The sequence below is a fragment of the Caretta caretta genome, chromosome 8, assembly GCF_965140235.1.
Source record: "Caretta caretta isolate rCarCar2 chromosome 8, rCarCar1.hap1, whole genome shotgun sequence".
In the NCBI taxonomy this organism is placed as follows: domain Eukaryota; kingdom Metazoa; phylum Chordata; order Testudines; family Cheloniidae; genus Caretta; species Caretta caretta.
The window spans coordinates 78,440,092-78,462,443 of NC_134213.1; the positions used below are offsets into that span (position 1 = coordinate 78,440,092).

Below are 22,352 nucleotides of genomic sequence, written 5' to 3' on the forward strand. Positions count from 1 at the left end.
GCCTACAGTGCCAGAGCTGAGTTGGTGGAGCTATGCACCCGACTGCGGAGACAGCCAACGTGGACAGAAGGAGTTTTTCCGCCAGCATAGAAACATCATTTTCCCAAACGGTGTTAGCTACGCCAACAGAAGCACTCTCCTTCAACTTAGCTACTGGTACATCTACATTGCAGGGTTTGGTGGCATAGCTATGTCAGTCAGGAGTGTGGGGGGTTTTCCATGCCCCTGACTGACACAGTTATGCTGATATTAGCTTTAAGTCTTCAGACTGAAGGCTAAGTGAGGCAGTAGATTAATTTTCCAATCTTTTACCTCAAGAGATCTGTATTCAAAGAATAAGAATGAAAGTGACTTTGATGGTCTCAGACGAGACCCTAGTGGATGTTTGGCCACATAACAAAAATCACTGCACAGTTTCACAATGGGCAGACTTTCTCTCAGGAGGCCCAGAGTCGCGCTAGAGAATTGTTGTAGGAAGAAGCGTGTGTGGAAGTTTGCATTGCACACCCTATACTATACTTAGCACTAACCAGGAACCTCTGTCCCGGGAACTCTCCTGGGCACTGAATACACCCATATTTAGAAATAATAAAATGAGCTGAAAAATAATTGTATTTAATCATGTGCTTGGTTACTGGAAAGGAAAAGGGGATATTTTCGCCCAGGCTTATAATTTCCCTATGTACATTGAGCCTGATTATCCACTTCATGACACCAGCGTTAAGCCAGTGTAATGCCATTGATTTGGGATCTCATTACCAAGTAGGGAATGAGGCCCAGCACTGTGTGTCTTTGCTTTTCTAATCCCACCCTTTTTGTGGTGCCCATTCTATAAAAACAGCTTACTTTTTCTGAATCATTTTTAAATATCAGTACCATAAATTGTACTCTTAAAAAAAAAGTCTGTAGAAAAGGTCTTACCTGAACGCAAAAGAATTTTTTCAATGAATGGAGTCCTTAACATTTAGTTTTGCCTAATGAAGTAAGGCTTGAATGTAAAATGATTACTATTCCCTTAATGTTCAGTCCACACACAAAAAGTGTAATTCATGGAACCTGGCTTTAATTTTTTTTATATATAAATAATTAATGCTGCATTTAAAACATGTTAAAATGTTTTATTTCTTAATCAGCTAATTTGACTGCCAAACAAAGCTGTCTTTATTTTCCTTTTCCTTGACTAGAGTTACTGTAGTAAAAGCTCCCCTCCAGCTTTGGCCCTCACTCATGCGTTTGCTGCTGCCAATTAGTTTTCTAAAGTCACTATTTTACAGAATGCTTTTCACTTTTTTAAAAACCGTAATTGAATGTCTGTACATCACAGAGTTTCTTGTGTTGAGACACAGGGTGTTAAACATTCTTCGGGTTGACTTGGGTCAGCTTTGAAAAATCTCAGACCCTGAAACTTGAGAAGCAGTCGTGTGCTGTAGTGTTTTCTCCACATCCTGTTAAGTATTAAGTGGTTATTTAAAATGGAGTTGTTATACTCAGCAACTGACTTAAAGGGCTCTATAGAGTTTACAAGATGATTAATTAAATGAGAGTATTGCATGTGATGCACATGTATTTCCATAATCATTCACATTGGCCTATAGTTGCCCTTTAATTTTCATACTAATTAAAGTAGCACATTGAACTGCAAATTGTAAATGGCTGCATTTCTCAGTAGATGTTAACACTGATGTAAGCTGAATGGTGAATTTAAAAAAAGCAAAATAAAAAACAAGAATTCAGAAGAGTGGTCTGATCCACTCAAGTTTCCCTACTCATTCCATTACTAACCAAGTCAATATTTTAACAAGACTGCATTTTTCTGAGTTTTCAACCCCATATTTTTCTGGGGTGCTATGTGCTTATTTTACTACTATTATTATTTCTAGTTAGTTAGTTTCTATTTTAATACAATAGAGTGGTTGTGTAGGGTTAGTTTGCTTAAGCAGTGGGGTGGGACTGAGATTTTGTAATCTGATGGGCAGAGTGAAATAAAACAAATGTGCCGCTATTTTGCCAGTAGTTTTGCCTGTTAATTACATTTGACCCATTATCCTCCATTGATTCTAGTTCAAATTCAGACACGGCTGACTTGGAACTTGAAATGTAAACTTTCAGGTCAGATCATGCTACGGGAAGTTACTCCCTAAAACATTTACTAAGTCCTGGAAAAGAAAAGAAATAGATACGTACACTTATCCCATGGCTCATGCAGCTGCTGGCATTTGGGCTTGGCACAAACACTGACAGGAACCACTCCATCTACCTTGGACAGTGTCTAACATGTAATGGTAATCACTACTGACTGAGGAGTAACCTTGAACTACAGGTATGCGAAAGACACCTAAAAAAGGACCACTGTCAGAGTCAAAGGCTCAAAATTTAACAACTAATCCCTCCTTTCAATGAGTCTTCCATCTAATGGCTTCCATTACGAGGGTTTTTTCCTTTCAGCAATGAGCATTATAAAAGATTTCTTTTTAATTTAAAAAGAAAAATTCCTCCATTCCCAGGTGACCTATCCCAGAGAAATAATAATAAGCACTCTATTGCTCAGAGAGCATCAGGAAGGGTGAGCGTTCATGCTCAGTTACAACCCCTCCCCCAGCTCCTTTCCTGCTGTGTGTCCTATCTCCGGATCCTAACTTGGCTCAGGCTATGGGGTTATTTGTTAAAATTAACTTTCAGATCAGGCTGGAGACAGTGTTCTTGGCAAGAAGGGGAGGACTGAGAAATGAAAGGAAGGGAACAGCTCTTGGAGGCAGGGAGGGGAAAGCAAAGGAGGAATTTGGAGTGGGGATTTTCAGCCAGGCAGGATCTAGCAACTGAGAGGAAGTGATTGGGCCACAGCTGCTGCACTTCTCTTTGGCGACAGAAACAGTAGCTAGGCTAAGGGAAATGAAAGAAGGTGGTTTGCTGCATCTTTGTGCCTTCCAGCAACTAACAGCAACAATAGTGGGGCAGGGAGATGCCTGGCCAAGACACTTACCCCTTAGTGTGGCAGATTCAGCTTCAGAGATGGGAGCCTATGTAGCTATCCCTCTACATAGGCTCCCATCCCACCTACAGTCCCAAGCACACAGACAAGGGGAAGAAACAGCAGGACCTTTCAAGGTGGAGTCACCCCCGGAAACAGCAGGTACTTCCTCAGCAAGTCACTGGGGCAGGGTGAGGCCCAAATGAAGGTCTAACCCTGCCCCACTGACTTGCTGAGGAAGTATCTGCTATTTCATAGAATCATAGAACTGGAAGGGACCTTGAGAGGTCATCTAGTCCAGTCCCCTGCACTCACGACAGGACTAAATATTATCTAGACCAGGGATCAGCAACCTTTGGCATGCGGCCTGCCAGGTTAAGCCCCCTGGCGGGCCAGGCCGGTTTGTTTACCTGCCCCGTCCGCAGCTTCGGCCGATCGCAGCTCCCAGTGGTCGCGGTTCGCCATTCCAGGCCAATGGGGGCTGAGGAAAATGGCGCAGGCCGAGGGATGCCCTGGCGGCGGTTTCTCACAGTCCCCATTGGCATACTCCAGCTAATACATCCCAGAATGATGCTTGCTTTTTTTGCAACAGCGTTACACTGTTGACTCATATTTAGCTTGTGATCCACTATGACCCCTGATCCCTTTCTGCAATATTCCTGCCTAAGCAGTCATTTCCCATTTTGTGTGTGTGCAACTGATTGTTCCTTCCTAAGTGGAGTACTTTGCATTTGTCCTTATTGAATTTCATCCTGTTTACTTCAGACCATTTCTCCAGTTTGTCCAGATCGTTTTGAATTTTAATCCTATCCTCTAAAGCACTCATACCCCCTCCCAGCTTCGTATCTTCCACAAACTTTGTAAGCCCTGGTCTACACTAGGACTTTAGGTCGAATTTAGCAGCGTTAAATCGATTTAAACCTGCACCCGTCCACACAATGAAGCCCTTTATTTCGACTTAAAGGGCTCTTAAAATCGATTTCCTTACTCCACCCCTGACAAGTGGATTAGCGCTTAAATCGACGTTGCCGGCTCGAATTTGGGGTACTGTGGACACAATTCGATGGTATTGGCCTCCGGGAGCTATCCCAGAGTGCTCCATTCTGACCGCTCTGGACAGCGCTCTCAACTCAGATGCACTGGCCAGGTAGACAGGAAAAGAACCGCGAACTTTTGAATCTCATTTCCTGTTTGGCCAGCGTGGCAAGCTGCAGGTGACCATGCAGAGCTCATCAGCAGAGGTGACCATGATGGAGTCCCAGAATCGCAAAAGAGCTCCAGCATGGACTGAACGGGAGGTACGGGATCTGATCGCTGTTTGGGGAGAGGAATCCGTGCTATCAGAACTCCGTTCCAGTTTTCGAAATGCCAAAACCTTTCTGAAAATCTCCCAGGGCATGAAGGACAGAGGCCATAACAGGGACCCGAAGCAGTGCCGCGTGAAACTGAAGGAGCTGAGGCAAGCCTACCAGAAAACCAGAGAGGCGAACGGCCGCTCTGGGTCAGAGCCCCAAACATGCCGCTTCTATGATGAGCTGCATGCCATTTTAGGGGGTTCAGCCACCACTACCCCAGCCGTGTTGTTTGACTCCTTCAATGGAGATGGAGGCAATACAGAAGTAGGTTTTGGGGACGAAGAAGATGATGAGGAGGAGGTTGTAGATAGCTCACAGCAAGCAAGCGGAGAAACCGGTTTTCCCGACAGCCAGGAACTGTTTCTCACCCTAGACCTGGAGCCAGTACCCCCCGAACCCACCCAAGGCTGCCTCCTGGACTCAGCAGGCGGAGAAGGGACCTCTGGTGAGTGTACCTTTTAAAATGCTATACATGGTTTAAAAGCAAGCATGTGAAAGGATTACTTTGCCCTGGCATTTGCGGTTCTGCCTTTGCAAAAGGTTTCTGGGGAGGGCAGCCTTATTTCGTCCTTCATGGTAGGACACTTTACCACTCCAGGCCAGCAACACGTACTGGGGAATCACTGTAGAACAAAGCATTGCAGTGTATGTTTGCTGGCATTCAACCAAAATCCGTTCACGCGGTGGGAGGAGGCAAAATGCGACCTTGTAACGAAAGCACATGTGCTATGTATGTAATGTTAACTTTCAAGGTTTACCCTGAAAGAGTGTAGCCACTGTTTTATAAAATGTGTCTTTTTAAATACCGCTGTCCCTTTTTTTTTCTCCACCAGCTGCATGTGTTTCAATGATCACAGGATCTTCTCCTTCCCAGAGGCTAGTGAAGCTTAGAAAGAAAAAAAAACGCACTCGCGATGAAATGTTCTCCGAGCTCATGCTGTCCTCCCACACTGACAGAGCACAGACGAATGCGTGGAGGCAAATAATGTCAGAGTGCAGGAAAGCACAAAATGACCGGGAGGAGAGGTGGAGGGCTGAAGAGAGTAAGTGGCGGGCTGAAGAGAGTAAGTGGCGGGCTGAAGACAGGGCTGAAGCTCAAAGGTGGCGGCAGCGTGATGAGAGGAGGCAGGATTCAATGCTGAGGCTGCTGCAGGACCAAACCAGTATGCTCCAGTGTATGGTTGAGCTGCAGCAAAGGCAGCTGGAGCACAGACTGCCACTGCAGCCCCTCTGTAACCAACCGCCCTCCTCCCCAAGTTCCATAGCCTCCTCACCCAGACGCCCAAGAACACGGTGGGGAGGCCTCCGGCCAACCAGCCACTCCCCCACAGAGGATTGCCCAAAAAAAAGAAGGCTGTCATTCAATAAATTTTAAAGTTGTAAACTTTTAAAGTGCTGTGCTTAAAGTGCTGTGTGGCATTTTCCTTCCCTCCTCCACCACCCCTCCTGGGATACCTTGGTAGTCATCCCCCTATTTGTGTGATGAATGAATAACGAATGCATGACTGTGAAGCAGCAATGACTTTATTGGCTCTGCAAGCAATGATTAAAGGGAGGAGGGGAGGGTGGTTAGCTTACAGGGAAGTAGAGTGAACCAAGGGGCGGGGGGGTTCATCAAGGAGAAACAAACAGAACTTTTACACCGTAGCCTGGCCAGTCATGAAACTGTTTTTCAAAGCTTCTCTGATGCGTACCGCGCCCTCCTGTGCTCTTCTAACCGCCCTGGTGTCTGGCTGCGCGTAACCAGCAGCCAGGCGATTTGCCTCAACCTCCCACCCCGCCATAAACGTCTCCCCCTTACTCTCACAGATATTGTGGAGCACACAGCAAGCAGTAATAACAGTGGGAATATTGGTTTCGCTGAGGTCTAAGCGAGTCAATAAACTGCGCCAGCGCGCCTTTAAACGTCCAAATGCACATTCTACCACCATTCTGCACTTGCTCAGCCTGTAGTTGAACAGCTCCTGACCACTGTCCAGGCTGCCTGTGTACGGCTTCATGAGCCATGGCATTAAGGGGTAGGCTGGGTCCCCAAGGATACATATAGGCATTTCAACATCCCCAACAGTTATTTTCTGGTCTGGGAATAAAGTCCCTTCCTGCAGCTTTTGAAACAGACCAGAGTTCCTGAAGATGCGAGCATCATGCACCTTTCCCGGCCATCCCACGTTGATGTTGGTGAAACGTCCCTTGTGATCCACCAGAGCTTGCAGCACTATTGAAAAGTACCCCTTGCGGTTTATGTACTCGGCGGCTTGGTGCTCCGGTGCCAAGATAGGGATATGGGTTCCGTCTATGGCCCCACCACAGTTAGGGAATCCCATTGCAGCAAAGCCATCCACTATGACCTGCACATTTCCCAGGGTCACTACCCTTGATATCAGCAGATCTTTGATTGCGTGGGCTACTTGCATCACAGCAGCCCCCACAGTAGATTTGCCCACTCCAAATTGATTCCCAACTGACCGGTAGCTGTCTGGCGTTGCAAGCTTCCACAGGGCTATCGCCACTCGCTTCTCAACTGTGAGGGCTGCTCTCATCTTGGTATTCATGCGCTTCAGGACAGGGGAAAGCAAGTCACAAAGTTCCATGAAAGTGCCCTTACGCATGCGAAAGTTTCGCAGCCACTGGGAATCGTCCCAGACCTGCAACACTATGCGGTCCCACCAGTCTGTGCTTGTTTCCCGAGCCCAGAATCGGCGTTCCACAGCATGAACCTGCCCCATTAGCACCATGATGCATGCATTGTCAGGGCCCATGCTTTCAGAGAAATCTGTGTCCATGTCCTGATCACTCACGGGACCGCGCTGACGTCGCCTCCTCGCCCGGTATCGCGTTGCCATGTTCTGGTGCTGCATATACTGCTGAATAATGCGTGTGGTGGTTAATGTGCTCCTAATTGCCAAAGTGAGCTGAGCGGGCTCCATGCTTGCCGTGGTATGGCGTCCGCACAGAAAAAAGGCGCGGAACGATTGTCTGCCGTTGCTCTGACGGAGGGAGGGGCGACTGACGACACGGCTTACAGGGTTGGCTTCAGGGAGCTAAAATCAACAAAGGGGGTGCCTGTACATCAAGGAGTATTTCAGGCAGGACTGCACGGAGGGTTCCAATAAGAAATGGTGCACCTAAGTTATCGTTGTTATTGGAACAAGGAGGTTAGCCTGGCCTCTGATTGATACATGGCTAGATTTACCTCGCTGCACCTTCTCTGTGAGTGACTGCAGTGTGACCTAGAGGAATGAGTCCCCTAGACAGGGGAGGAGGCAAATGAGTACAAAACAAATCTGGTCTATTTCTTGTTTTGACCCACTCCATCTATCTTTTACATCTTTGGCTGGCAGCAGACGGTGCAGAAGGACTGCATGCCATCCACATCTCATGGCTGCTTGGCAGAAGATGGTACAGTACGCCTGCTAGCCATCCCCATCTCTTGCCTGCCTGGCAGAAGATGGTGCAATACGACTGCTAGCAATCCTCATCTCTTGCCTGCCTGGCAGAAGATGGTACAGTACGACTGCTAGCAGTCCGTATCGCCTGCCTGCTCACCATAAGACGGTTCAATAGGACTGACTGCAGGACTAAAGAGAATGACCTGGTCAAGTCACTCCAAATTTAGTCCCTGCGCCCATGTCTGCCCAGGCGCTCCCAGCCGACGCGGCCAGGAGCACCTCGGACACGATGAGGACGACTACCAATCGTATTGCACCGTCTGCTGCCAGAAGGCAAGGGGTTGCTGCTACTGTGCAGCAAAGCCGTACCGCGTCTGCCAGCACCCAGGAGACATAGGGTGACGGTTACCTGAGCGGGCTCCATGCTTACTGTGGTATGGCGTCTGCACAGGTAACTCAGGAAAAAAGGCGCGAAATGATTGTCTGCCCTTGCTTTCACGGAGGGAGGGAGGGAACGGGGGCCTGACGACACGTACCCAGAACCACCCGCGACAATGTTTTAGCCCCATCAGAGCGCTCCATTGTGACTGCTCTGGACAGCACTCTCAGATGCCCGATTGTTTGCCATTGCTCTGACGCTGGGAGGGGCGCTTACAGGGTTGGCTTCAGGGAGCTAAAATCAACAAAGGGGGTGGCTTTACATCAAGGAGTATTTCAGGCAGGACTTCACAGAGGGTTCCAATAAGAAATGGTGCACCTAAGTTATTGTCCTTATTGGAGCAAGAAGGTTAGCCTGGCCTCTGATTGATACATGGCTAGATTTACCTCGCTGCACCTTGACTGCAGTGTGATCTAGAAGAATGAGTCCCCTAGACAGGGGAGGGGGGGGAAGCAAATGAGTACAAAACAAATCTGGTCTATTTCTTGTTTTGACCCACTCCATCTATCTTTTACATCTTTGGCTGGCAGCAGACGGACTGCATGCCATCCACATCTCATGACTGCTCGGCAGAAGATGGTACAGCACGACTGCTAGCAGTCCGTATCGCCTGCCCGCTCACCATAAGACGGTTCAATAGGACTGACTGCAGGACTAAAGAGAATGACCTGGTCAAGTCACTCCAAATTTAGTCCCTGTGCCCATGTCTGCCCAGGCGCTCCTGATCGACCTCACAGAGGCGACCAGGAGCACCTCAGACATGACGATGACGGCTACCAGTCGTACTGTACCGTCTGCTGCCACAAGGCAAGGGGTTGCTGCTACTGTGTAGCAATGCCATACCGCGTCTGCCAGCACCCAGGAGACATAGGGTGACGGTTACCTGAGCGGGCTCCATGCTTGCCATGGTATGGCGTCTGCACAGGTAACTCAGGAAAAAAGGCGCGAAATGATTGTCTGCCCTTGCTTTCACGGAGGGAGGGAGGGAACGGGGGCCTGACGACACGTACCCAGAACCACCCGCGACAATGTTTTAGCCCCATCAGAGCGCTCCATTGTGACTGCTCTGGACAGCACTCTCAGATGCCCGATTGTTTGCCATTGCTCTGACGCTGGGAGGGGCGCTTACAGGGTTGGCTTCAGGGAGCTAAAATCAACAAAGGGGGTGGCTTTACATCAAGGAGTATTTCAGGCAGGACTTCACAGAGGGTTCCAATAAGAAATGGTGCACCTAAGTTATTGTCCTTATTGGAGCAAGAAGGTTAGCCTGGCCTCTGATTGATACATGGCTAGATTTACCTCGCTGCACCTTGACTGCAGTGTGATCTAGAAGAATGAGTCCCCTAGACAGGGGAGGGGGGGGAAGCAAATGAGTACAAAACAAATCTGGTCTATTTCTTGTTTTGACCCACTCCATCTATCTTTTACATCTTTGGCTGGCAGCAGACGGACTGCATGCCATCCACATCTCATGACTGCTCGGCAGAAGATGGTACAGCACGACTGCTAGCAGTCCGTATCGCCTGCCCGCTCACCATAAGACGGTTCAATAGGACTGACTGCAGGACTAAAGAGAATGACCTGGTCAAGTCACTCCAAATTTAGTCCCTGTGCCCATGTCTGCCCAGGCGCTCCTGATCGACCTCACAGAGGCGACCAGGAGCACCTCAGACATGACGATGACGGCTACCAGTCGTACTGTACCGTCTGCTGCCACAAGGCAAGGGGTTGCTGCTACTGTGTAGCAATGCCGTACCGCGTCTGCCAGCACCCAGGAGACATAGGGTGACGGTTACCTGAGCGGGCTCCATGCTTGCCATGGTATGGCGTCTGCACAGGTAACTCAGGAAAAAAGGCGCGAAATGATTGTCTGCCCTTGCTTTCACGGGGGGAGGGAGGGAACGGGAGGCTGACGATATGTACCCAGAACCACCCGCGACAATGTTTTAGCCCCATCAGGCATTGGGATCTCAACCCAGAATTCCAATGGGCAGCGGAGACTGCGGGAACTGTGGGATAGCTACCCACAGTGCAACGCTCCGGAAGTCGACGCTTGCCTCGGTACTGTGGAAGCGCTCCGCCGAGTTAATGCACTTAATGCACTTAGAGCATTTACTGTGGGGACACACACACTCGAATTTATAAAACCGATTTCTAAAAAACCGACTTCTATAAATTCGACCTTATTCTGTAGTGTAGACATACCCTAAGTGTACTCTCTATGCCATTATCTAAATCACTGATGAAGATATTGAACAGAACCGGACCCAGAACCCATCCCTATGGGACCCCACTCATTATGCCCTTCCAGCATGACTGTGACCCACTGATAACTACTCTCTGGGAATGATTTTCCAACCAGTTATGCACTCACCTTATAGTAGCTCCATCTAGGTTGTATTTCTGTAGTTTGTTTATGAGAAAGTAATGCGAGACAGTATCAAAAGCCTTACTAAAGTCAAGATACACCACATCTACCCCTGCCCCCATCCACAAGGCTTGTTACCCTGTCAAAGAAAGCTATCAGATTGGTTTGACATGATTTGTTCTTGACAAATCCATGCTGACTGTTATTTATGACCTTATTATCTTCTAGGTGTTTGCAAATCGATTGCTTAATTATTTGTTCCATTATCTTTCCAAGTACAGAAGTTAAGTTGACTGGTCTGTAATTCCCCAGGTCATCCTTATTTCACTATTTATAGATGGGCACCGTATCTGCCCTTTTCCAGTCTTCCGGAATGTCTCCCGTCTTCCATGACTTTTCAAAGATAATTCCTAACGGCTCAGATATCTCCTCAGTCAGCTCCTTGAGTATTCTAGGATGCATTTCATCAGGCACTGGTGATTTGAAGACAACTAACTTGTCCAAGTAATTCTTGGCTTGTTCTTTCCCTATTTTAAACTGTGATCCTACCTCATTTTCACTGGCATTCACAATGTTAGACGTCCAATTTCCCACCCCTGAAACCTTGGCAGGCTCTGGATGTCAGCAGATTGTTTGAACCCTGACGTATTCTCCTTCCTGCTGATTCAGAATCAGCTTTCTTCAGCTTGGCCCAAAACAAACAAGTAACAAAAGAAAAATACTCAAGCAACAGAGGAACTTAAGCTTGTTTCAGTCAGAGAAACAAACAGTCCTCACTTCCACAGTCTCTCAAAGCAGCATCTAGTCCTGCAGTCCCTTCTGGCTGGCTGGGCCAGACTTCTTCTTCCATTTTCCTTCAGAGTCCTTCCCTGAACATTCCAATGCCACTTTTTTATAACCCCACTGTTCTGAGCCCCTGCCTTGATGCGGGGCATCACCAGCTGTTTTTAATGCTTCTGTGATAACTTGCTGTAGTTTTCCCACTATTACTCTGTATTATGGTAGTGCCCACAATGTATTAGGTGCTTTTTACACACACACACACACACACACACGCTTCTGAAGAGCTGTTGCTCTAAGACAGGCAGCAAACAAAAGCTGAAGGGGAGAGAGAAATACAAGCAATGATTTAAAAAAAAAAAGTCTTAAAATCCACAACTTCAGCCCCTTTAAAAAATATTAAAGGCACTTCTCATCAAGCTCCACAAAATAAAACACACGTGGAATTTCTAAGCCCTAGCATTTTACTAGTCTTCATTCCCCCCTCCCTCCCCAAAAGGCAGAAAAATTTTCAGAAGTGAACTACAGATGAATCTTCAAACACCACATGCCTGATTCACTAATTCATTGCTCCAGTTTTACTCCACTAAAACTCCATTTTTGCCAACCCAAGCAGCCAAAGGTGTAACTGAGCAAAATTTTTCAGCCAAAACTTCTTTGGCTGAAAAATGCCGATTCTGGCTGGCCGAAATGTGTGTCAATTTTGACAAACTGTTTCAGTCAAAACAAGAGTTTTATGCTATAGGGTATTCTCGGCAGTGGGTCTTCTCAATCTCTCCAGTTGAAGCTATTCCACTTTGTATAAGTAGTTAAATATTCACTGGGCCAGAGGGAGAGGATGACTTTATAGCACAGTGCTTAGGGCACCTACCTGGATGGGGGCATACCCAGCTTTCGGTCCTTGCTCCAATGACAATTTATACAAAGTGGAACAGCTTCAAGAGGAGTGACTGAGCATAACCCACTCCAGAATACCACAAAGCCTAGTGGTTAGAGAGCACTCCACTGGGATATGGGAGACCTGGGTTCAAGCCCCTCCTCCAGAGCAGGAATTCAAGCCTGGGTCTCCCACATCCCCAGTGAGTGCCTTAACCACTGGGGCCATGGGTTTGGGCAGGGCAACAGCACCCCTTCCTCCTCTGTCTTCTGACTTCATGTGGTAATGATGCAGAACACACAACTTTATGCCTTTTACTGATTGTTTTTTAACCAAGTTATGAAGAAAAGCTCTCCTTTGGGAAAAGATATGCCAGGCAAAATTTCAGGAAGATTGGGTTCTCTGGGGGGAAATTTGGGGTGAGAGGTTGGAAATAAGGTTTATAATGTGAAACTAGCTTCAACTTTAACTATGGGGCTGCTCTATTATATGTATGTATATAAAATTACATAAACATTAGATTAATTGCCATAATGATCCGACATAAGAGTTTCCACATAATGATTTAATTACAAGTGCACTATTTCCAAAGGCTACACAACATATTTGTCAGTAGCTGACAGTTTTACCAAATATCTGATCAAAAATGTAGATTCCTGGACACACCCATTCTTGCCCAGGAAAGCAGAGACATTCCTGTTTATGAATGACTGCAAACATGCAAACACACACACCCCGCAACAAAACAGTAATAGATTGGGCTTGTTTGGATTTATTTTTCTTGAGGCTAGTAACTGTTGCGCAGTTGAGAGTTTATTGTCATTGCTAGGCTAATTAATCTTGAAACTGCTTTGTAAGAACCAGTTACAAAGAAAACATTACTGAAAAAGAAATCCCTATAAGCCTTCTAACTGCTTGCATAACAGATGAACTTGATGCTTGATCCAATTCTGAGCAAGAAGTCCAACCAGTTTCATGTTTCCACAGGAAGCCCTCTGCCCTGCCCCTTTCTCCCCTAACTTCCCTTTGCATGCACCTACTAAATATAGAGCACGCGCTCTTCCTCTTTGTTGTAGCTTGCAAGTACTAGTTCAAACAGGATACAGCTTGTGAAATAGCAAAGTCAGGCTATTTCACATACAGGCAGAACAAAGTGGAGTTCACGTGGCAAATTGTCTCTGCTTCTAATGGAAACAAGGAGAGAAGGGAAATGCTTCTGTAGAAATCCACTTACAATGGAAACCTGAATTAAAAGGTCCTGCGTAGGGTGGGTTAGGTGCTGAGCATCAAGGAAAGGTAGTTACAGTAAAAAAAAAAAAAAAAAAAAAGGTCTTGGAAGTATCAGTTCTTTCATCAGTTTGAAAATCAGAAACTTTTTACAGATATATGACACCTGATTACGATTTACTGATGGAAATTATTTTTTTAAAGTTACTCTTGGGCACAAATATAACACTCTGATTCAAAAAAGCATCCAAACTTCCAGAGGAAGTCAATGGGTTTAATGCACCAGCTTAAATAATGTCCTGCATAGAGACGGACTTCGATACATACCCAAATGTTCTGCTGAATCAAGCCTAAACCAGGTGCTTCACTATCCAACCACCTATTTCCAAAATGGTGACACTGTATGTTGGATTTCTGCAGGACATGGTGGTTCTAGACTAGTCAACTAAGGTTGACAGGGATACTGTTCTGAGAACATGCTGCATCCATACCATGCTACAGATTATCCTGCTGGGCAGTCTAAAGTAGGATATTCTGCAGTATGGCGTTTATAATCAAGGTCAACAAAATCACAGTCAGAAATCACTGTTTATGATTGCAATGTTCCTCTATCAACACAAGAACAAGATCTAAGAAACACTTTCTTCAGCCTGCAGTTAGGACTGATTGCCTTTTAGGTGTCTGTCAATGGCTACATGAACATGCAGCTTGCAAACACAGAAGAATACACCCATGGTGCATTGTCAGGACACCTTGGTGAAGTTTTGATCAGATGTAACAATATCCTGTACACCGGAGGAGGAGGAGGAGAAGAAGGAGAAGGAGAAGGAGAAGAAGAAATGAGAGAATAAGTTTGTATATTTCTGGAAAATAAAGATCAGTTTTTCACACACAAAAAAACCCCCCATTATCTCTAATTCTTGTGAAGGCCATTGTGTATTCATAGCGTACCCCCATCTGCTTAGTTGGTGATGACTCTGGGACAATAGATTAGAAATTACTTGTACTAGAAACAGAGGAACATAGGGCCAGATCTAATAGAACATAGTTATGACATTCCGTACTGTACAAGACAGAGGATCCTGGCTCCAAGACAAGCCAGAGTGATCGTAGATAGGCTGGGGAAAGCCAGTTAGCATGCTGGGGAAAGTCTAGAGTGGCAAATTGCAAAGCAGTCGGGAGAAGTGGAGCTCAGAGAAATAGCATTTTCTTCTCCCACTGCACTACTATGATGATCCTCAGTCTGTTGAAACACATCTATAGAGGAGTTACTACAGCTTTAAGGTTAGCAGGGGGATGAAGAAGTTCCAGCCTGTGGTCTCATCCTCTGCTGAACATGCTCCGTGCAAGATCTATCCTCCAGAAAAGATTTTTGGCAGTTTCCTTTCTCTCAATGTCATTAGATTTTGGTGAGGGAGAGCAGCAGGAAAGGACTCCTGGAATTCTGAAACACCAGTGGTGGGTGGCTCTTCCGCACTCTCCCATAAATCTAGGGAGAAAGTCAACTTTCAGGCCACATAGCTCGTTTCTTGCTCTCCTTGGCTGACATCAGCTTGGCAATATGGGAGTTGCTTAGAGAGTAGCATGGCTGAGAAGTGTAACAGCAGGAGGAAGTGCAGCCAAGATGTTAAACAGGAGGTAGCATGGAAGCTGAGCCTTTTTGGTGAGAAGCCTCCTAAACCTCAAGCATGATGCTGCAGTCAGAGATCGGACAGTGTGGTCCAACCAGAAAGTTCTAGATTAAGAGGAGCGTCTGATCAGGGGGCAGAGAAAGAGGGGGAAGACTAGGGGAGCTGGACAACATCATTATTGTTAAATATTTGTTAAGCAATAACAGTGTCCTGTGCAAGACACAAAGATAAAGAATAGGGCAGGCTGGAAAATGGTTAAATATTTTCCATGAAAAATTTCCAACAAAACAAATATATTTTCACTGTTTATTTTGGTTTTTCAATTAAATAAAATTAAAAGTTTTCAGGAGGGTTTTGTGAGTTCAATCCTTGAGGGGGCCATTTAGGGATCTGGGGCAAAAATTGGGGATTGGTCCTGCTTTGAGCAGGGGGTTGGACTAGATGACCTCCTGAGGTCCCTTCCAACCCTGATATTCTATGATTCTAAAGCAGGGAGAGAAACAGGGGGAGGGAAACCACTGACTGTTTTAGGTTTTCATTGAAAAACTGATTTTTTTTATTTTTACCAAAACAGTTTTTCCATGAAAATTTTTATTTCAGTAAAAAAAAACAAAAACCATTTTTTCCATTGGAAAAGTTTTTGGTCAGCTCTAATGAAGACAGTCCTTGTCCTGAAAATCTTACAACCAAAAGGACACATGCAGAAGACAAAATGCACTAGAAGACTCAGTGGATGTGTTACAGTCCTCTCTTTATTGCCCTTAATTAAGTGGAAGGGCCAAGGCTGAAGATCCAGAGGGAAGGACCTGTTTGACTGTACTACAGCCTCACCTCAAAATGATTTGGGGGAGATCTGTTTAGCCAGGTATTAAGTTTGGAGACAATCATCTTTCTACATAACATAAGCATTGTTATCTAATCATTAAAAATATATTGTATCAGTGTGAGAACATTTTTGCTTTAACTTTTCTTCCAAAAATGACTATTGTGAATATCTCCCTATCAGCTTACTTTGTATGATAAGTTAGTTTGATTTTGACCAATTGGTCAGTTTGAATAAAGAAAAGCATATGTTTGTTTCAGGTTCTGACTTATCAGCATTAGTTACGCACCACGTACTGTGAGTTTTAGAGAACACACTGTTGAACCAAAGCACAAGCTACTGGTGCCTTTAATTGTGAAATTTATATTAACCATATTGGGCTTGGACAATGAAAGAACAGTGCTGATCATTTCTGAGTGCTCCCTTATCCTAACTGTAACTTGGCTTTTGCATTAACTGTATCTTGATATTAAATTTAAGGCCAAACTTATATCAGTATAACTATGTCGCTCAGGGGTATGAAAAATTCACACCCCTGAACGATGCAGGTATACCGACCTAACCCCTGGTGCAGACAGCCCTAAATCGACAAGAGAACTCCCATCAGCATAGCTACCGCCTCTCGCCGAGGTAGATTAACTATGGTGACAGGAGCAGCTCTCCTGTTGGTGCAGTAGCATCTTCACTGAAGCACTACACTGTACCAGCTGCACCGGTATAGCTCTGCCACTGCAGCGTTTGAAGCGTAGCCCTGCCCTATGAACACCAAAATCTCTCCAAGATTCTGTTCTTATTTCTATGGGATCAGCAGATAAACTCTGTTTATTTACAGTGAAGCAGTCTCATTAAAATCGGTACAGTTGAAGGGTCCGATCTTCCAAACAATGCCAGGCAGAGTCCCTACTTCCATAAGCACCATTAATGTCAATAGCAGTATTCACGGTAGCGAAGATGATGTCTGATGGTAAATGTTAGCGGTACTGAGCCCCAGGAGCAGAATGTGGCCCTAAATCAGCAGCTGTTTGAGGCGTAGAGCTCTTTATTGCTTTCTAAAACAAACTCACAGATAAAGAGTAGGTAGAAATGACATTTAGGAAGGACATGGAGAAGAGTTATAGTACCCTACTTTGAAGATGGAAATCACTATGTCTCTGCTTATTATGAAAATACTCACACCCTACAAAAGTGCTATCACTGCTGTTCACAAGATTAACACTTCACATTTCCAGTCTTGCCCAACCCTAAATGAAAGATTGAGTTTTGTGGCTCAGCCCTGCACATGGAGCAGCTTTGAGCTGTGCCACCCTAGGAGGAGCCATGGGAAAGAATTGTGACATGGATCCTCCCCCGCTTCCTTCTTGCACTGAGGGAAGTAAGTTGCAACGTCCCTGTTTGGGGTGCAGTTTAATTCCCTATTTCTGCCTGGCCAGCTCTGCTGGCTGGTGCACAGCGACAGGGAGGATCCATGTGTTCACTCATTCCCAATCCCCTCTCAGCATATTAGCTCCGAAAGGGGCAGTTTTGGGTGTATGCTCTTGCTCTTTCCCCTGCACACAGACCCAAGATCCAGGAAGGTCCACACAAGAGGACGAGGGAAGTCTTACTCTCCTGTTGGTTTGGGAAGGAGCAGGGAACAACCTTGTCCTAAAGCTGAATGGTTAAATTTTGACCTGTGTAAGTACCTGTCACCAAAGCTTTAGAAGTTAGGAGGCAACGCACAGCCATCAACTGTGAACAAAATCAGGCTCCTAATGTTTAGCAGATAAGTAACATATAACATCCTAAATATGCTGTTTGTGATTGTAAACCTGCTGTTAGAATACTGTCTGACTCATTTCCTTTCATCACTGGGCCTATCACATTGTTAAGTGAAGTACTGTATCTCTTCTCCGAAGAGCTGAAGAAGAATTACACTTAGACACAGCATTTGACAGCATTCTACCAGCCATTTAGCCAAAGGAGACTGATAAACTCCCAAAACATCCTTAATGACTTTGTGCAATTTTCATGTTAGATTTTTGCAAGGAAATAAATATTATGGAGTTACTCTTTAATACCTTTCCTTATTATTATTTTTTGTCTCTACTGCTTAAACCACTGTTGCGTGTGCAAGTTAATATTGCCAAGGCACTGGGTGGGATACCTTTCCCAGAAAGCATGTTCTCAATGGGAAACCAAAATAGTGCTGGAGAGTTATCTTAAGTAGATTTAAATAATTAAATTCAAAATTCTCAACCCACTTGCTGTTTCAGATTTATTTCTTTAATAACAATCTCGTTTCAGCAACACACTGGATTAGGGTTTCATTTATTTGAAATGTAAGGTCTGTCCCACTCTGAGTGTTATTTTAAGTATTTAGGGGAATTTTTGTGCTTGTGAAAATGAAGAGATTGTTGCATTATAAATTCATTTCCTCTGTTATTGCACAGGCCATGCACGCTGCAGCTGTGAACACTCCGTAAGAGCCCCAACAGTCTCCTCAAGCTAAACCTATAAGGACAATCTTTTGTTTTCATACAAGGCGTGAGTTAGCCTTTCTGATATCCCCAGCTATGAGTATGTTCAAAACAGTGACTGTCAACAGCGCTCAATCATGCTGAATAATTAAGGAGTGTTTAATGATGCTGCAGACTCTCCATTAGGGACTCAGGCCAAAATAGTCATCCTGGACCTCCAAAATGGACTCCAGCTATGTTACTAGAGGTGGTCAAAGGCCACTGCTGCATGAGTCAAGCTAGTCAGCCCCACCAATAACATGCTATATTAAATTCAGTAAGTGGAGCTGTTCAGCTAACAGGTGTTACATTGTAAGTAATAGCTCAGTGGTAGTTACTATTCACACTAACAATTTTACAAACAAGTGAGTTTCTTATACATTCTTCATCACCTCCAGGCATTCATATTCTTTTTAAGTACAGGAACATTAATTAGATTTTGACCACAGACCCTGGATTTGACTTACCCTGACAGGGTTTCCATTAGTGTAATCTGTAGGGGAATTCACTGTTTTAACATCTGTGCGCCTGAGGCCTATCTCACATTTACTGCCATAGTCTGAAAAGCCTCCCTTGTACGGTTGTATGTTTCTTCATGCTCCCAATTTCACAGAAGTCATTTCAGCACCAAACGGTAATTAGCAAAGGGATGGGCCTCGGCTGACATGAATGCAATTTATTGTTTTCCACAAGGCCCTGAACCGAGCAAACAAAGAACACAGTCTTGCTGTCTGGCATTTTATTAACTTGTATTGTGCTAGGTACCTTACTGAAGGGAGAGCTCCAAGTAAACTCAGCAGCTAATATGCAGTAACGTGCGTGCTTTTGAAGAATATTAATTTCAGTTCAATTAGGCAAGTTTTGTGGGATCTCAGCCTCTAATATAGGACAGCCACTTTTATAATTATCTTCGGTATTAACTTTATCATCACCAGACTTTTACATAAATGCAACCTTTCATCTTTAAAATGCCAACACTGCTTCAATTTTGGCAACCGTACAGCATTGCTAATTATTTGCTCATTATGTGTGGTTAACTGATGAATCATTAATAAATGAATGAATGGCTAATATATTTTTATGGTAATTGGAGATATAACTGATTGCAGACTTCCTTCGGTTCTCAAAACTGCACTGAATGAGCAGTCACTGCTTAATTGTTTACAGATGATATTTATGCCACTGACAAGCTTTTCTCACAGTTGTGGTTTATCACTGGTGAATTATCTTACCAGGACGTGTTCTACACCAATAATCACTAAGAGCAAAGGGCAGTAGGCAGAAGAATGACCATCGTTATTTTATTATGTTTCTATCACCCAATTTGTTTTATAGCTGACAAATAATCATGTACATGCTTCATATGGCTTTCCTCGCAATTCCAAGTGTTCACATGAAATCCATGTGCAATGGCATTGGCAGCAACACATTTAGGCCTTGTAAAATAAAATGAAGCCATCTTTTGGAGTGTTCTTCATCAGTGCCAATCTCTGCAGCCAGTGATATAGTTAAAGCAGGAAAATGAGGTTTCAGTGACATTTTATTTTAACTCCACATAGTGTGTAACAGGAAATGGTTTACGTAACCTCCGTCTGCCAGTGCATAGTTAATGAATTCAGTGATAATTGCTGGGTTTATTTATTTATTTAAAATAATCTCTCCTTCCATAAATCATTCTTAGGATATATAGCTGCAAAATACAGCATTTAAATCTGCTTGACAATTCAAATCAAAACGAAAAGGTAACAGGATGGCTAAACAAGGCTTGTTTAGTTTTATGCACACAGCCTGAAGATCAAGTTAAAAATGCAAAGGAGATTACCAATTCTTAATTATAATTATTTAACCAGGTGGGTAGTTTCTCTAATGAACATTTCTATGAAAACAGAATAACTAATGATGGTCTTAAAGAAGTCTTTGTCTTTCCATGTACTAATGATCACATTTATAAATATGCAGGAAGGCCCCCGTGTACATTGCTAATGATAAGTAATTAAGCACCAGGCATGGAAAGCTATAGAAAAGGGTCACGTTAATGAAAGAGAAAATTAAAAACACAATAAAATAAGTTGTCGGTAAAAGATTAAACTTCTGGCTTCTGCAGCTCTTGATATGAAAGAAATTTCTTCCCCCACAGTACAAACCAGGGCTGGTAGTAGGAATCAAAACAAAATGCTCAATGTCTTTTCATTTGCGTTTAGTTACTTCTATACTTGGGACTCAATTTTTTAAAAAAATGTAAAAACACCAGCCATTTAAAACAGACACCTTATTCAGGTCAAATTGCAGTTTCTCACAATGTTTATAAAAGATCACTGCAGCTAAATTGTCATTAGTAATAATCTCTTCTTCAGAAGCAGTTCAGAACGTCTGGCAAAAGAAAACAGGGACATATTGAGATTAAAATCTTAATTTTTATCTCTAAATTTATCCATAACAATGCTGTGATTCTATGCTCAATGGAATTGCCAGCAAAGAGTACTCTCAATTTGAGTCTTTAACAAAAATCCAACTCAAGGTTAAGTCTTTGGTTTAGCAACTGCATTGAAATCACAGACTGTTATTGAGCATTAAAGGCAATTTAGACATGAAAAAGTCTTCTTGGGTAGCACAGAGACACTTGTTTGTCTCTCTAAAGCCTTTAAATATGGATAATTTCTAAGACACTTTTTAAGAGTCTTAGAAATCTGTGACAGTGAAGATTCTTTTTCAGACATTTCCGAGCCATTATTCTAAAAAGTCTCTTAGATTTCCACATTCCAGAACTCTTCATTGCAGTAAATCCCTATGTGGAGAAAACTAATTATCTGCTGCTGTAGTTCAGAGTTCAACAGGATGACAATCTTGGTCTGAGGGAAATAATTTACCCTTTTTAAAAAAATTTATTTATTTATTTTAACTGAAAGCAAAATTAATTATTTTAAAATCATGTTGAGAAAATAGTAAATCTCAAATGACCGGAGATACAGAGCAACAGAAATGTAAATGAATGACTTTCTTTTTACATGTAACCCATGAAAAGGCCATGTTTCTTTTGTTACTAAAGTACGGTCATCTCAAAGTCTTCTTGACTGTTTTAAAGGCAATTTAATACCACAGAGTTATAACAGCTGAGCACAAGACTTAACTTTGCATTACAAATAACGACAGGCAATTGAACTCTGAGACAGGACAGGCTTTAAGTACCTGGCAATACCTGAAGGTGAATCTCACATCAATAATTCAGCCTGTTCAATTTATTTAGTGTGGCTATGTTTTACAACTGCCTTATTTTATTGGAAAAATTCAGAACAGTGGCATATTGCATTATACCATGGTTATCCTGACGCCCAGTGGCTGGACACATCATGCTGCTCTACATACTCCTGTCTCTACAACTTACAGAGACAAGGTGGGTGCGGTGACATCTTTTATTGAACTAACTTCTGCTGGTCACAGAGACAAGCTTCTAAGCTACACAGAGCTCTTCTTCAGGTCACCCACCATGTCTCTCTGATATCCTGGGACTGACACAGCTACAACTATACTGTCTACAGCCCACAGATTATCATAACCACCTTTGTTTTGCTTCTAGATATTTATTGGGCCAATCCCAAATAACCAATCTATTAATTTCAAAACCACACATTCCCCTCATGTTAAGAGCTTGAGCAAAAGTTAGTATTATTTATAATTATTCCCATGTCATTTCTTTAAGGTGAAACCAGTAAGTTTTACCTAGTCCTAGCCTAACCCTCTCAAGACTTTTTTTTTTCGGGGGCGGGGGTTAACGACGACACACACCTTAATAGTAAGTTTCCAAAATGGCCTTTAATTACTTTACTGGATATTTCTACTACCACCTATACATTGGTTCGGTCTCAGAATCTAATATGAAGCACCATAAATAGTACATTGTGTAAGCTTTAATGGGGCAATGCAATGCACATTGACAAGTCAGCTTGGTTTTAGTTTTTATGGGTTATGTAGCCCAGGCTGCCTGTTCAAGCTGTTTCATTTT

The 22,352-nt window shown here is 43.9% G+C and overlaps 1 protein-coding gene and 1 long non-coding RNA gene across 2 annotated transcripts in view; one reads left to right on the forward strand and one right to left on the reverse strand.

Moving 5' to 3' along the window:
* The window catches only part of LOC125641416 (uncharacterized), a 74,411-nt gene that overhangs the window by 35,432 nt on the left and 16,627 nt on the right, over positions 1-22,352 (reverse strand). The window lies entirely within an intron of this gene.
* On the forward strand, positions 3,852-5,698 carry LOC142073053 (uncharacterized). Its single transcript, XM_075131938.1, has 2 exons — positions 3,852-4,768; positions 5,157-5,698. The coding sequence occupies exons 1-2, from the start codon at positions 4,189-4,191 to the stop codon at positions 5,696-5,698; spliced, it is 1,122 nt and encodes a 373-aa protein (XP_074988039.1). The 5' UTR covers positions 3,852-4,188.

Excerpts from the sequence above, each read along its gene's own strand:
- LOC142073053 (XM_075131938.1), top strand. The coding sequence starts at position 4,189 with ATGCAGAGCTCATCAGCAGAGGTGACCATGATGGAGTCCCAGAATCGC. Across the intron at positions 4,769-5,156 it reads AGGCGGAGAAGGGACCTCTG|CTGCATGTGTTTCAATGATC; the intron begins GTGAGTGTACCT and ends TTTCTCCACCAG.